This window comes from Ascidiella aspersa, chromosome 4, assembly GCF_963924565.1.
Source record: "Ascidiella aspersa chromosome 4, kaAscAspe10.2, whole genome shotgun sequence".
Classification (NCBI taxonomy): Eukaryota; Metazoa; Chordata; class Ascidiacea; order Phlebobranchia; family Ascidiidae; genus Ascidiella; species Ascidiella aspersa.
In genome coordinates, this window is record NC_139450.1 from 2,103,630 (window position 1) to 2,119,334 (window position 15,705).

At 36.7% G+C, this 15,705-nt stretch overlaps 1 protein-coding gene across 1 annotated transcript; it reads left to right on the plus strand.

Moving 5' to 3' along the window:
• The first annotated feature begins 686 nt into the window (after positions 1 to 686).
• LOC146146608 (beta-1,4-mannosylglycolipid beta-1,3-N-acetylglucosaminyltransferase brn-like) lies at positions 687 to 9,820 on the plus strand. The gene is made up of 8 exons (XM_083386920.1): positions 687 to 731; positions 1,970 to 2,100; positions 3,091 to 3,137; positions 3,770 to 3,937; positions 5,492 to 5,720; positions 6,730 to 7,026; positions 7,915 to 8,074; positions 8,777 to 9,820. The coding sequence occupies exons 1-8, from the start codon at positions 687 to 689 to the stop codon at positions 9,002 to 9,004; spliced, it is 1,305 nt and encodes a 434-aa protein (XP_083243046.1). The 3' UTR covers positions 9,005 to 9,820.
• The last annotated feature ends 5,885 nt before the right edge of the window (positions 9,821 to 15,705 follow it).

Genomic DNA, 15,705 nt, shown 5'->3' on the forward strand with positions numbered 1-15,705 from the left:
CCACTTCATGCGTTATCGTTAATTAGATCTGGCCTCATGTAGAACAAAGTGCGTTGATAATTGTTAAAAAATATATACTTACATAATTGATACGAACAACCATTTTATATTTATTAAAACCACCGACGTAGGAAAGATGTACATTACGTTAGACGAGTAAAAAGCGTTTGCGCTGGATTCAAGTGCTTAAATAAAAGTCCACAAAATCTCCCAAGGCTTACTGAAACAATCTTAACGCCTTTTAATCGCGTGTTTGCATTGTTTCCGTTTTTTTAAAATGCTTGCGTTTCCGTTTTAGAATGCTCGCGATTAGGAGATTGTTTAATTTTACTATTTTAATATTTATCTTCAATCTATCCGAAAACCGGCAACGGTAGATTTTATTTTATTAATTTTAATACATACATCCCTTTAAAGCTAAAGACTTTTGTTGGATATTTCTAGCCAGTAACATGCAACTAATACATTCGACATTAGGCTTTTGAAAATAATTGTGTTTAGTTTAAAAAAAAAAACATGTAATTATTGTAATTAAAGGCAAAAAGCGTCGAAAACAGCGTTAAATACGTCACAACCTATATTTAGCGTGCAATGTCATAAAGCTTTGTTGGACGTGCGAAAAGAAAACAAAAAAATGCGCGAACTAACAAAAGGTGTTAATGTAAAGAGTTTGTAATGAACGTGCCATGTGTGATTCTCCTCTCCATGACAAAAATCTCATCTACCAACAGGTAATTATACGATAATTTGTAGTAAACGGACACATTTTGCCCTGCAAAGCGTTATGATTGCCATATTTACCGTTTCCATGGCAAATAAACCGGAAAATATCAAAAAAGTCTGATTTCACAAAATATCTTTTGTTTGCATGTTTGCTTTTCTGTGTGTGGCTATTTGAAAGGGTGTGTCAATTTGCTTTTCTACAAACGATTTAAGATAACTTTCAAACCTGTTAAACTTTAAAAAAGCTAGGTGCTTGTCTAGAATCCTACCACAGTCGCAGTGCTGAAACAAATTATTAAAGCAACGTACAATATTTGGGTTAGGGTGTCGGTTAGTGTTTGAGTGAGGGTAGGTGAAGTATTATTATTTAATAATATTGCTTAACCCACTATAACGCAAACTTAAACCCGTACCCCAAACCCGTCAATGTTCGTTGTGGTAGGATTCTAGACCAGCGTCAAAAGTTGTGTTTGCTTTGGGTTATGCTAAGTCAGAACTATTATGAAGGGGACACTGTTTTCACTAGGAAAAGAAAAACAGCATTGAACGGAAACTTGTACCATGAGCAACTTTTGCGCCCGACATCCAAAGAAAAATATTTGGTAGTTTGAATAGCTTTGTGATGCTTTAATTGTTTTTCCAGTATATAATTGAGATATTGTTTGTTTAAAGTTAAGTGTTTGCAACTTGGTGTTTTTATAATTTGAAAAAATTTGCATTTACTTGATTCCCCATCTTCTATCTATTTTTAAAAGAATGTAAATTTAAAAAAATGGTCTTAACATAGTTCTCACAACTTTTGCTAAAAAAATTCGGTTGCAAACACTGCCAAAAATTATGGGTATATCATCGACTAGTGATGATATCGGACTAGTTATCGAACTAGCGAGGTCCGATAATATTGGATCAGAGCCGATACCCAGTACAAGTTGGTATTAACTGTTACTTTTGCAACAATTTTATCTAAAAATAACAGACATGATTTGTAATCCCATGCAGTGCAGTGATTATTCATTAAAAGGTTAATTTGTCAAAAAGTAGGAAATTTACAAACAGAGGTTGCCAAACTTCTTACGCCAAAGCAATTTGTTACATAAAAATGGAAAAATATAACTTAAAAGTTTAGATTATATCTATTTTGCTTGTTTAGATTATATCTATTTTGCTTGCATAGTAATACATCATTTTGGGGTGCTTAGGTTATTGAATTCAGATAGAGTTAGTAAGATTCCGTCATTTGTTTCAGCTTCGATGGACAAGTCGCAAAATAAGCTCAAAGGTTCGAACAACCAACGTTGCCCTTGGTCTTCTGGCCATTCTAGTGTTTGTGGTTATTTGGAAGATCTTTCAGGCGCTCCAGCTTGACAACCCAACTTGGTGAGTGAGTATGTAGCAATAAATGGATTCTGTTGTGTAACCACAAGCATATTTGAGCTACCCATAGAGCAGGAGCCCTTAAATTTTTTTTACTGCGGACCCCTAAAGTTTTTTTGCTTTGCATGGACCATAGATAGATAGATAGATAGGTTTTTATTTTACATCAAAAAACAAAAAAATGGTCGAAATCAAAATGTTTAGCAATATTTGACATTCCCAGGAGACAGCGAAAGACCGTAAGGTTCATCGAGTCAGCCATGGTGTGCAAAACATTTTTAAAATATCGACATAAATTGACGTCCCATAATAAATAGACTTCAGAGATGTGCTCATTTCGGTCGAAAAAATGTGAAAATGAAGGAAGTCTAAATACAGTCAGTGCTACAACGTTTTATTTTTAATTTTAACTCTTTTCTTTGAACAATTGATTACTTCTTAAATATACCCTAATATTTCAATTTAGCCTTATGGATCCCCTAAAATTAGTTCACGGACCACCAAGGAGTTCATGGACGCCAATTTAAGAACCCTTGCCCATAGAGCGTATCCTTTGGTATGCTCCACTGTTCTCTACATATTTTCATTGACCTGCTGACAGATTTCTATGAATTGGCTGTCATTAAATTGCATCTCTGCAGTTTGTGTGCTGCAATAAACAGAAACCGCATCACATTAGGCGGGATAGATGTGTTTTTCTCGACCTGCCTGACTTGGTTTGTTTGAGCAAGAACATTTATCTGTCACCCCTTGTGTACCCCACCATGATAGATATGGCCTGTTGTGTTTAAAATATTATCTAGCACTATTTTTAAAGCACTGCTTTTGTTATTTTATTGTGTTTTTAATAAAAAAAAAATCTGCTTTGAACTGTTTTAAAAATTCATTTAAAAAAATACATTACGGTATGTACTTAAACAACTATCTTCAATTTTTTGTCTTTGATTTTTTGTTGACTTTTTTTTTGTATAACAATACATAAAACGTTTTTAGGTCGCTTTGTGTGACTCTGAAAACAAGAGAATCTCCATTCAACACAAGTAAGACTTTTACATTGATATTAAATGGTGCTTGTCATGTCTTAACTACATACTATTAAATTTTGTTGTGACATACTTTTCTTTCATCATTGTTTAACATGTTGTGCAATTTGTGTTGCATGTCAAACAATAAAAATTCAAACCTAACTATAATTTAACCTGTATGGTTTTCATGGTTTACAGGTAGACATTTTTTAAAACTATTTTCCGTCTGATTTATTATGTGGGTTTGGCAGTATTGCTATCTGTTTATCTGTAAAATAAATGACAATTTAAATCAATCTGCAGTTTACTTTTAATCTGTGAGTTTTGATAAATTATGCAAAGGGGGCACAACCTATATAAAGTTTAAGAAACCCTACACCAGGGGGGGCACGGACAGACTCAGATGAAGTTACAAATGTTTACAATGTGCGGAGTCTGGCACTATTTGGTCTTTATCATTAGGTCAGTAGGTACGTTGGTAACGTTTTTTAACGAAAAAACATTTCTGTTTACCCCTGTAGTCACTCGCACAACATTTATTAAAATTTATTGTCGCAATACATGCTAGCGATAATGTACTTTTTAAGTCATTCATAGACCTAATATGTCAAAAATATTTCTTTGACATATTTGTTATGTTTCGACAGGCACATGCAATCGTCTGTCATGGAAAGAGGCGCCGGGCGTGTTCGAAAATCTGCCGGTGGGTGGCAAGTACATGCAACGGATGGAGAGGCCACGAGATTTCGCCAATTTCCTGATACAACCTACAGTAGACGACATTGTCAGTGTGGTGTCTGAATGTGGAGACGCAGGTAAAAGACTTAAAAAAACAGTGATGCAATCTATAGTCTAGTAATTTGTTACCCTAATGTTTAATGTGCAGATGCAGAATTTGCAGGTGTGTGTCTGGGTTGAAAACATAACCCCCCCCCCCCACTCAAAAAAAATCCGCTTAAAAGCTTAGGTTCCTATGTAGCATGAATTATAATTAGAATCCACAATTGGCATTTTGTCAAGAAGTAATATATAAGGTTGTAATACACCTTACAGTTACCAAGCATAATATTAATCAAAAACACAGCTTCTTTGGTAATTATAGTTGCTCTCCAGCGTTTTGGCGACCTACTCAAGTCGCTTAGTAGGGGTGATGACATCAAACGTGAAAAAAGAAAGGAAAAAATGGAATCAACAACACAATAAAAACAATTTACAATAACGAGTGTCTGTAGCCTCTAGTCTTTAAGCAGATCCATGTAGCACGCTAAAATCATCACATTTAAAGTTAATTATATATATATTAGAAAAACTGCAGCAAATTATATAGATATATATTTTTTTTTACCATCCCCATCCATAGAAAAAGGTGCCTAGGTCATTTGTTTGCACAAGCGCATGGAAAATGACCTAACAATGACGTAGGCACTTTTTCTGTGGTTGGGGATGGTAACAAGGAGTGACAAAGGCAACAAATCTAAATATCTGGAAACAATGACTTAGGCACTTTGGTTATGAATGTGGCGATTGGTTAAATACAAAGAATTGTATTCAGTTCATTTTTACGCTGTAAGTTTCTACTAATTAAGGAAACAATAACCACAGTCAATCGGGTTGTATTGTATCCTTTAGCAAGGGGAATAAGTCTTTCCCTGAAACAGTGGCACTGTTTAGGTGTTAGACCAGGGTTTCCCAAACTTTTTTTGACCGCGGACCACTATTTGTAAATCTGTTTTTTCGCGGACCACAATACAAAGCAAGCATAAATAAAACCGATGTTTATTTATTTACAAAACTAACAACTTCAATTAGACTTATGCGATTGTTTCTTTCTGCATAAATCATCGATTCTCCAAGTTATTTGTGAAAGGCAAACTCATTAAGTCAGAGTCCACGAAAAGTTTGAACCTGTATTTTGTCTTCATGTTGGTAAGAGCTGAAAATGTTCTCTCACACAAAAATATATTATTACGTCATAAACGAAAAATATGATATTTTTTTTTGGAAAACAACTTTTTGACTACAATGAAAGTGCAAGAAGTAAGATTTACGATACTGGATAGCAAAATCTTTCGAAATTATTATGTTGTGTAGTTTTATCTTTTAAAGGGTACGTACTGCACAACGTATATGTGTGAAAATTTCTTCATATCACCACCTACCACCTGTGCAGTCGTCGCGGACCACAGTTTGGGAAACCCTGTGTTAGGCAACATGTGCAGTGAAATAGAACAAGCTATCATTGTGAAAATCTGCTTGTAATTTTTTTCTGTGAAAGAAGTTGTAAAAAATAAAAAAAAATATATTGTTTTGTCTAATCTTGGTACTATTTAAAATCACCAACTGCATTTAATAAAAGAATATTTTTTTAGGCCACGTAAAATGGACATTAGTGAATCTCATTAAAAGTTCCGCTTCCAATTCAAACCGACGTCACGTCATACGGCAAACCTGGGGCTCTGTCGAAGTTTACCTGGGGCTGAGGATCAAGAATGTTTTTATAGTCGGCACGACCTCCGACCCCAAAGTTCAACAAAGGTTGGAAGCTGAGGGTCAAACTTATAACGACATCCTGCAACTTGACGTGGAAGATTCGGCGAAGTAAGAAATGCTGTTTGTGTTTTGTCTGGTTTGTAAACCCTAATTTACCGATGCGCAGTTCAACTCTGGCCCTACCTCCAAGTGGAGGCAACGTCTCATTTTGGGAAAATGGTTGTCCTGGGCAGGGCTGCGGAGTCGGTTAAAAAAACCCGAGTCCGACTCCGGCCAAATCTAAGATTTTGTTGAGTCCCGAGTCCAGCTCTGACTCTACACTGTAAAGCCTGTATTTTTACCCATTTAGGCAACTAAATTAAGGTGGATTTTCTGCAATCCACTCATATTGGTGTCATAATTGATCCACCCGCATTAAATGGTTTAAAAATATTTCACCATTTGCTATTACACTTTTACAACTTACATTTTGTCGCCTTAACAGTTTTAAAATTTGATACTGCGCATGTCGGACTCGGGACTCGGGTAGTTCTACGTGGTCTTACCCGAGTCCGACTCCGGCAAAACAAACGGACTTCGTCAAGGCCCGAGTCCGACTCCGCAGCCCTAGTCCTGGGGACTGGGTCTGAACATTACTGACACAGATACCACCCTAGTATTGGACGAGTACCGATATTCCCACTAGGCATTGGGTATCGGCCGGATCCGATATTAGTGGACATCCCTATTCCTAAAATGAATTTGGTATAGAAACTACATCAATCAATATAAACCAAATATTGACCAAGTAACGATACTTACTTTAGGTATCGCATATCGGCTCAATCTGATATTATCAGACATTCCTATTTCTAAATTAATTTGGTATGGAATCTGCATCGATAGTACCGGGTGAGGAGCAATACTCCCCCAAGGCATCTGGTTTCGGTTTATATTTGATAAGATCGACATTTCGCCTTAAATAAATGTTTCGGCAATACCTCATACCATCATCGGTGTAAAAATACACTTGTTATTAATAATTAAACTGAAAAAGCGTGTATTGTGTTGCAAAGAGTATTGTCTTTGTCCGATATTATCGAACACCGCAATCCTTAACCACCAACTTGTTTTCTAGGTCTGTCCCGGACAAGGTGTTGGCTGGTATGCAATGGGCGGCCATGAGCCTTCTACCAAGCACTCTATACTCATCCATGGACGATGACGTAGTTATCCACGTCCCAAACCTGGCCCGCTACCTGCGCCGAGTGTTCCTGCAGCCCCCCTCGTGCTCCCCTACCGCGCGGCCCCAGTACCCCCCCTGCCTGACCGATCTCCCCCTGATGTGCGTGTACAGCTACCAGAGCAACGACTCTCCTTCGCGACTTTGGTACAGCAAGTGGTTTATCTCTTACCAGGAGTTCCCCGGCAAAAAGTAAGTTTGATTCCGTCGTATTTCAAAAAAAAATTTAAAAGTGTTTATTTTTTTTTAAATATTGACTTTTTTTTGTGAAAATTTGTTCCCGAGCAAAAAGTAGGTTTTATTCCGTATTGATTTTTTGGTAATATTGAATTTTTTTCTTTTTAAAATATATTTTCAGGCAAGAAGTAAGTCGTACTTAAATCCAAATATTGAAGTTGTTTGTTTTGAAAATATTGATTTTTGGAATTTTCTTCATGGCACCCCAGAAGTAAATTTGCGACCGTCTTGTTTATAAATACGTTTCAAGCATTGTTTTTCGTTTGAAATATTTTTTGCTTTTTGAACATGGCACCTTCTCAAAGCATAAGGTTAAAGTGGAAGCGTTTCGTTTTTCACCGTCAGTTTTCTCAAGATTTAAAGCAATCTTCCTCTGAAACAATCTCATATCCAGTCGGTCCCAAACCAAACTAAACGGCCACCCAATTCAGGGTCACGATCACGACACATGGGTTGAGAAATAAAATGTGGCGTAGTTGCGAAATGATTGGTTAGCGTCAGTCTTGAAAATTACAGAAATTCGCAAACTCGATAATGTTTTTACAGCAGTTGTGAAAGTGAAACCGGAACTGCTAGGAACGACAGTCTCGTCAACATTTATGTTTTTTGAGCAATATATGCCATTTTATCTAAGTTTTGGTGTTTTAGGCGCATAAATTTAATATTAGTTTAATCTCGCCTCTGTTAATTCTAATTTAATTTGGAAAAGCCAAGCGTCAAACCATTCTTACTTCGTCTTACTACAACCTCTAACCAAGCTCCAGACTTTTCTATCTCTGATCTAGTTTAGAAAAGCTAAATACTGTATTTCCAAGTCTCAAATTATCGATTTTTAATGCCCAGATGGCCCAAGTACTGCAGGGGAGGTATGTACATCGCCCCTGCCCGCATGGTCCGTCAGCTCTTCCATGTGTCGCTCTACACTCCCCTACTTTACCTTGATGACGTTTGGGTGACTGGGTTCATGCGAAGGCGACTGGGCATGGGAGACCTCAATATTGTGGTAAGTTCATTAAACAACTCCACCCTGCATATTTTATGTAGATCCAGTTGCTTGAATTGGGGCTTCACAAACTTTGTAGACTGTGATTATTTTTAGTTTATTGCAACTTTTTACGACACTTTAAATCAGAGTTTCTTAACCAGGGTTGCTCGCACCCACAACTGTTTTAAAGGGGTGGTTGTTGCCCGGCATAAGTTTGGGTAACTCTGTCTTAGCTAATTTAGTTAAACTACCTAAAATAATTACAGAAAGGCTTCTCTATACTAAAAGTTTTTCTCGTTTGGCGAAGTTAAAATTTTGTATTAAGTTTTTATCACTATGGTTTACGGGTTCCGTCCGTTCGCAAGCCTTGACTAAAACTTGTACAAATAACTCGCTCTCAAAAGTTTTCCGTACATTTAGCCAGCCCTCATTAAACTTACGTAAGTTTAACTAGCTCTCATCAATTTTCCGTATGTTTAGCCAGCCCTCATTAAACTCACGTAAGTTTAACCCGCTCTCATCAATTTTCCGTACGTTTAGCCAGCCCTCATTAAACTTACGTAAGTTTAACCCGCTCTCATCAATTTTCCGTACGTTTAGCCAGCCCTCATTAAACTTACGTAAGTTTAACCCGCTCTCATCAATTTTCCGTACGTTTAGCCAGCCCTCATTAAACTTACGTAAGTTTAACTAGCACTCATCAATTTTCCGTACGTTTAGCCGGCGCCTCACTCGGTTCGCCACGACCTTGAGTTCAAGAGCACATCGGATTCGTTCAGCGACATTTTGATTCAGCACTTATGGGGCAACATGAAGGACGGCGCCGACATTTCTGGTCTGATCAGTCGCACCTGGCAAGAATGGAAGATCGATCTTCCGCCCGACATCACTTGCCTGTCCAATAACTTTAACGCCAGGTCGCGAAGCCGGAGGCACAACACCGGGTAGAATAACGTCATTGGTCCAGTTGTGACGTCACAAATTCGTAGGTTTTGCTGGATGACGTCGCCAATTTAGTACCATTGTTGGATGAGTTAAAATGGCCGTTGCTCGAAGAGAGTTACGCCGTTTCTTTGTGACGTCACGAGTTACTAAGCCTTTACTTGTGACGTCACAGGTTTGAATAGTTTTTTCTGAGGCGTCATTGATTCAAGGTGGGTTTTCTAGACGTCACCCATTTAAGAGTGTTGATAGGTAATATATCTGGTTCAAGGGCCGTTACTTTGAGACGTCACTAATTTCAGGGCGGATAATTTGTGACGTCACATTTTTAGGGCTGCTGATTTGTTACGTCATTGGTAGAAAGACCTTGCAATATGATTAGGCGGTTTAAATTGAGTTTTTTCGGGAAGTTCTTTTTTAAAGGCTTCTCTGTTTGTTAGTGCTTTTTTAAGACGATTAGACCTAGGTTGTTTTCACAACACTCTAGCAGTCCTTGCCGTAGACTCGTGCAATTTAAACCCGTGTTTTTTTGGAAAAATAGCAATGAAAAGAAGTTTTTTTATAGATTGTAGTCCACTGCTAGAAAGTCCACACCGAAGCAATAGTATGACATGGTGCTAAAAGCAAAGAAAAATCATACGACATGACTATGAAGTGACCACGAAATGATATGCCAAATTCCTAAAAGCTAAAAACAAATCACACGAAACAACGAAATTTCATAAAAACAAAAAGCCTAATCATTAGCTCTATGTTTTTTATCTTTTTATACAAATAGCTGCCTAAGTAGCACTTCAGTTTTAAACGAAATAAACCACCGACAATAAAGGGCTGCTGACATTACGTGGTTTAACAAATGTTGAAACACGCGCGATGATATTAGGTGTACCTGCGACGAAATATTGGGTGCTGGCTTAATTTTAGTGAAGTGATTGGTCCATATTTTGGTGAACTCTTTTGTTTGGGTTGCTGTGTTCTTATGATGCTTAACTCCGCTGAAGGAATCCAGTGTTCCACTTTCTTTCCGTGACATTTTCTTTTTCTTTGTTTATTCTCTGCGTTAGATATTTTCTACTGAACCTGTACACTTTAAGTGACTTTCAGTTTTTAAGACCCTTTTCTGCATTATGGGTGTTTTTTAATTTCAGACATATTTTTTTTAACGATAAGTTTACCTATTAAAGTATATTTACCAATGTTGCAAATAAGTCACGGGTTCAAATCAACTAATTTCCGAAAAGTGAAAGGTTCAATTGTTTCAACTGGTAACCACTCCCGACCCTGAGAGATATTTCGTTTGAATCCATTTTTATTTACCAACGAATGAGAACGTCTAGCGAACAAACTGTTTTACAAGCAGATATTGGGGCCAATACCATCAACCTAAATTCTACTAAATAATTATTTATAACACTTAGCCCGTAAAGTGATTTGTTCGAAAGACTTAAGTCAAGTAAAATAATTTTGTCTAAACGACTTAAGCCAATTACTGTAAAAAAAAGTTCGGTCAAGGCTTTGTCTTAATTTTGTACGAAAGTGCTATTCGCTGCGTTTTTGTCACGACGTGCAATAAAAATCGCCAATCATTAAACTAGTTTAAAACTACAGATTTTTTTTGACGACTGTAAACTGACCGGGTTTTGACAATCACTGCATTTTTGCTGCTGGAAAATTTTAAATTCTTTACTTTTATTTTTAAACTTTCACTGTTTTGCGTCGACACCAAGCAAAATGACCACATCCCTGTAAACTTACACTTTCATACTGAATGACCATGACTTTATCTAACAGACCTTACAGCAAGCGTGCTACTATTTATTAAGTTTGTCTAAAAACTTTATAGATTATACTTGTTATTTTTTTTGCGTTTTTTGTTCTGTTTTTTTTCAAATGCTTCTCTAACATCGATTGCAAATTTTACAATATAGAAAAAACCATACAAGTGTGTTAACCGATCGAAATTACGGAACAAAATCCTTACAAGATGTTGCTATTCTTCAAACGTCATGCAATAGAAAGGTTGCCAAAACAAAAGGCAGCGAAATAAACAACTCCAAATAGTGGCCACACTGCAACCGCTCGCTTTATCTGGTGATGTAGTAGCAGATGACGTCACATTGACGTAATACCCGATGGAGTTCCAGAAGTCCCAGTATTTGTCCAGGTAGTTGTACTCGATCTCAGTTTGTTGAGCTTTCGTGCTCACATTTGGCCAGTTGTTAGCCTGATGAAAAGTGGAAGCGGTTAAAAACTTTCCCTAAAGGAAATCAATATAAACGGCAAAATGTTTTCACGGTTTGACAATCTACATAAGACAAAGGGAACGATTGTCAAATGTCAATACAATAATTGAAAGATTTGGGCCAGCTGTCGACCTGATAAAAAGTGGAAAAGGTTTATAACTTTGCCTAAATGAAATCGATAGGGTTATTATATCTACAATAGACGACAAAGTTTTAACTATTTGAAAATGCCAATCACAATAGTTGGAAGATGAATGGAATAACTAGGAGGCACCAGTTCTAATCCTATGCCTGCATAAACCCACGCATGAAATTTCGAATATTTAAAATGTTATGAATGAATTGTTGATCGCGTAATAATCCCATTCACTCACCTCAGTTGTGAACAGTTTTTGGTTTGCGGAAGGGGCTCTAAAACGTTTTGCAGTAAAATATATTTTAAAGTTAAACTTGTCTGCGACCTATCATCCTTGCTTGTGTTGCAGTTTTTTTGCCTAAGTGTATGTAATAAAATATTAAAATGATAGCAAATGGGAAAACAGCAGGCCTACTGGCAAGCAGAATCAGTGTAAACCCGATCTAACCTCATTGTAAGCTGGCCAAGTGATACTTTGATCTGCTGTGTCTGGGTAACCGGTCGTTGCAAAGTTTCCCTAAAAGTAGCTCAACCTGTCTTCAACATACTTGTCAGCCTCTGTCTTGTTGTATCTGCAAGTCAAGCATCACGAATTTAGCCGAAGTAATAAAGAAAAACAAAATGTATCAAAGTCTAGCCTACTCGTTTAACGTGTAACAATTGAAATAAATAGCACAATTTTATAACAAAATGTTAAAATAAGACACTTAATTTGACCGCAAGTCATATAAAGAAATGAAGTCCAAGTCAAGTCATTTGTGTAAAAGACTTGAGTCAGGTCAACTCATATTCCCAACACGAATTAGGTCATAAACAGTAAAAATTAAGTGAATCTGATATTCTTATTACGTAAATAAAGTCGGATTAGAAATTCTTCACTATACATTTTAAAGTCGGATTTATAGGTGTTTTGAAAGAAAATGGTTGAGAGGTGTTTCCCTCCAAAAAAACCTTTAATCATATTTGTCGTCAGCGGTTTCCTAACGATAAGGTTCACTTAATCACCGATTTTAAAATACTTGATTGGTCTCGACTTAACTTGGAATAAAGTTGTCTTTCTAAAGCTGCTTGTTGGAAACAAAGATTCTTCGTTTTACGAATAATTATCCCTAAACGTAAATACTGCGTCGGTTGGGGACATACGCGGAGATGTACAGGCGGTTGAACAGGTATTGAAGAATATGGCATACATCACATGTAACTACTAACCTGACAGGAGCTTCTGCATAGGGGACCGTTAAATAAAATGGGTCAAGGGAATTGAAGAAGGTATACATCTCATGTAGCTATTTACCTTACAGGAGCTTCCGCATAGGGAACGCTGTAGAATGCGTGTGCTTCTGGGAAGGTTGTGCCAGTCAGCAGTCCGCTAGTTGTGTTAACCTGGGGTCCAACAGCAGTTGCCCTCTCATAACTAGCCGCTCTTTCTTCGAACGCTTTGAATTTCTTTGTGTCAAGTAACGGGTGTCTCTGGCTGCCACTTTCAAGCTCAAGAGAAAAAATTAAACCTGAATGGACAAAAACCAACCCTACAACGTAGAGCAACTTGAAACTTGCAGGTACCATCGTTGTGTTCAGCTTGAATTACCTCGTGAAAGTGGATTACCTTGTGAAAAGCGCTGCGGAAAAGCGTTGTAAAAAAATCCCGCAAACACAAATACTTCTTCAAGGGCGAGTTTGAGTTGCAAGGTTGTTTGTTGAATCAAGGTAAAGTTTGTATGGCAGGTAAAAGTTGCAACTTTTACGGATGTCGTACGACTCAGAACTGTAACACTTTTCCTCAACAAACTAATTTAATACGTTTACAGTTGTAATACAACGTCTGTTTTGTTATTTTCACACTTATTATCATCACCTCTGCAACATTATCTGCGTTCACGTTATCACCAGTGTAGTATATAACTAGTTTTTAAATGAATGAAGTCATAGTGCAAGTTATCCATATTGAAGTCATAGTGCAAGTTATCCATTTGAAGTCATAGTGCAAGTTATTAAATATTGAAGTCATAGTGCAAGTTATACATATTGAAGTCATAGTGCAAGTTATTAAATATTGAAGTCATAGTGCAAGTTATTAAATATTGAAGTCATAGTGCAAGTTATTAAATATTGAAGTCATAGTGCAAGTTATTAAATATTGAAGTCATAGTGCAAGTTATTAAATATTGAGTCATGTCCGAGTCAAGTCGTTAACATTTTCGAATACTTGTGATTAAGGATGTTCGATACTTGACTTTTATTCCATAAAGATAGTTTAACACAGGGAGTCGAACCGTTTGACTTTTCCGGTTCAGGTTCGGTTCGGGTTCAAAGATTTTTTCGGAATCCGGTTCGGTTTCGGTTCGGAGGAATTTAAAAATTCCGGTTCAGCTCCGGTTCAACCATCGTTATTGCAAAACCGGTTCATAAAGCTCCGGTTCGGATACAATATGATTTGCGTTAAATCTCAAAATGTGGGTCGATAAATGTTGAGAATAATCTTTGAAAAGTCATCTAATCCAAGTTACGGACTTATTAAAAAACAGTAACTCATTATTAAAATATCTAAAAAATCAACGATTTTTTCACTCAATATTCATACTTTTTTCATAAAATTTTAACATGGCGTAACTTGCCTCTGTAAAATAGAAGTTGTGACGTCATACAGGAGCGAACCGCTTTTATTAAGAGGTTCGGGTTCGGTTAAGGTTCAGGTACTTTCAAATTATTCGGTTCAGTTCCGGTTCGGCTCCTTAAAATCTTATAAAAAACGGTTCAGGTTCGGTTACGGTTCGGACAAAAATTGACCCAAAACCGGTTCATAAAGTTCCGGTTCGGTTCCGGTTCGACTCCCTGTTTAAAATAGAAAGTAAAATGGTTAAACGTAGCCTATAAATTTTTCCTTAGCTATGATCAATTTGTCTTAGCTAAGAGAAGTTGGGTTACCTTGAGATGTTCACCTATGTTTGTTTAAAGGTAGAATCATTTCAATGTATTTTTAAAGTAGCCTAGAATCACTGACACTGCGTTAGATTGCAATGGCTGGAATTCCTATTTTTTTATTTTTTTTGGCTCTGATCCGATATTATCGACATTTCTAATTGTGATCTACGATACAACGTCTGTTGTGTTATATGACCTCTGCAACATTATCTGCGTTCACGTTATCACCAGTGTTGTATATAACTTGTTTTTAAATGAATGAAGTCATAGTGCAAGTTATACATATTGAATTCATAGCGCAAGTTATTACATATTGAGTCATGTCCGAGTCAAGTCGTTAACATTTTCGAATACTTGTGATTGAGGATGTTCGATACTTGAATTGTGTTCCAAAGAATAGTTTAAAATAGAAAGTGAAATGGTTAACGCATAAATTTGTCTTAGCTAAGAGAAGTTGGGTTACCCCGAGATGTTCACCTATGTTTGTTTAAGTTAGATTCATTTTAATACTTTATTATTATGTTTTTTAAAGTAGAATCACTCGCAATTCAAAGCTGGAGTTCCTTTTTTGGGGAGTCCAATTTCGGCTCCGCTCCGATATTGTCGAACATATATAGCTGTGATTTACGAGTCTCCGTGCTTTATTCCGGTACCGACACAATGTTGAGCAAAATTACAGCAGTTTAATTCGATACCAAATACGTCATTCTATATTAGTAGCAAAGTTCTATTTGCACAGTTGACAAGAGGCAGAAGAATCATACTGTGAGTAAAATTAAATGAACCTCTACAGGATGAGTTTGTGTGGTATGTAAACCACAACATTTATCTTTGAACTTCATAAGATCACGATTGGCATTACAAAATTCATCTTTGAACTTGTTCATACGATCACGAAGTTTATCTTTAAGCTTGATCATAAGATCACAACTCGCATCACAAAATTCATCTTTGAACTTGATCATAGGATCACGAAGTTTATCTTTGAACTTTATCATAAGATCACTACTGGCATAACAAAGTTGACGTTTCAACGAGTCCCCACTGTCACTTTCTTCCAACCACTTTTAGTCAATTAAAGTGTAAGCTACTGCAGTTAACGGTTTATTTAGGCAGCTGGGTTGCGGCTTCTATTCGACAACCTCCTTTTGGTAAACTATACATAACTGGAGATAAATCAAAAGAGGCTGAACAGCAGATGAATTAAATTTATTATTTGCAGTCTAATACTTATAAAAAAGAAAGTTATTTCGAACAAATAGGTAGCTTTTAAATGCACTAAAGTGGGTATCTGCCGACGCCATAGATTTTTCGATCTAAAGCCCCGGTCACCCATTTACTAATGAAATATTTAACAAATTATAAGAACATTAAAAGATTTAAGAAATCTAGAAGTCACGACAAAA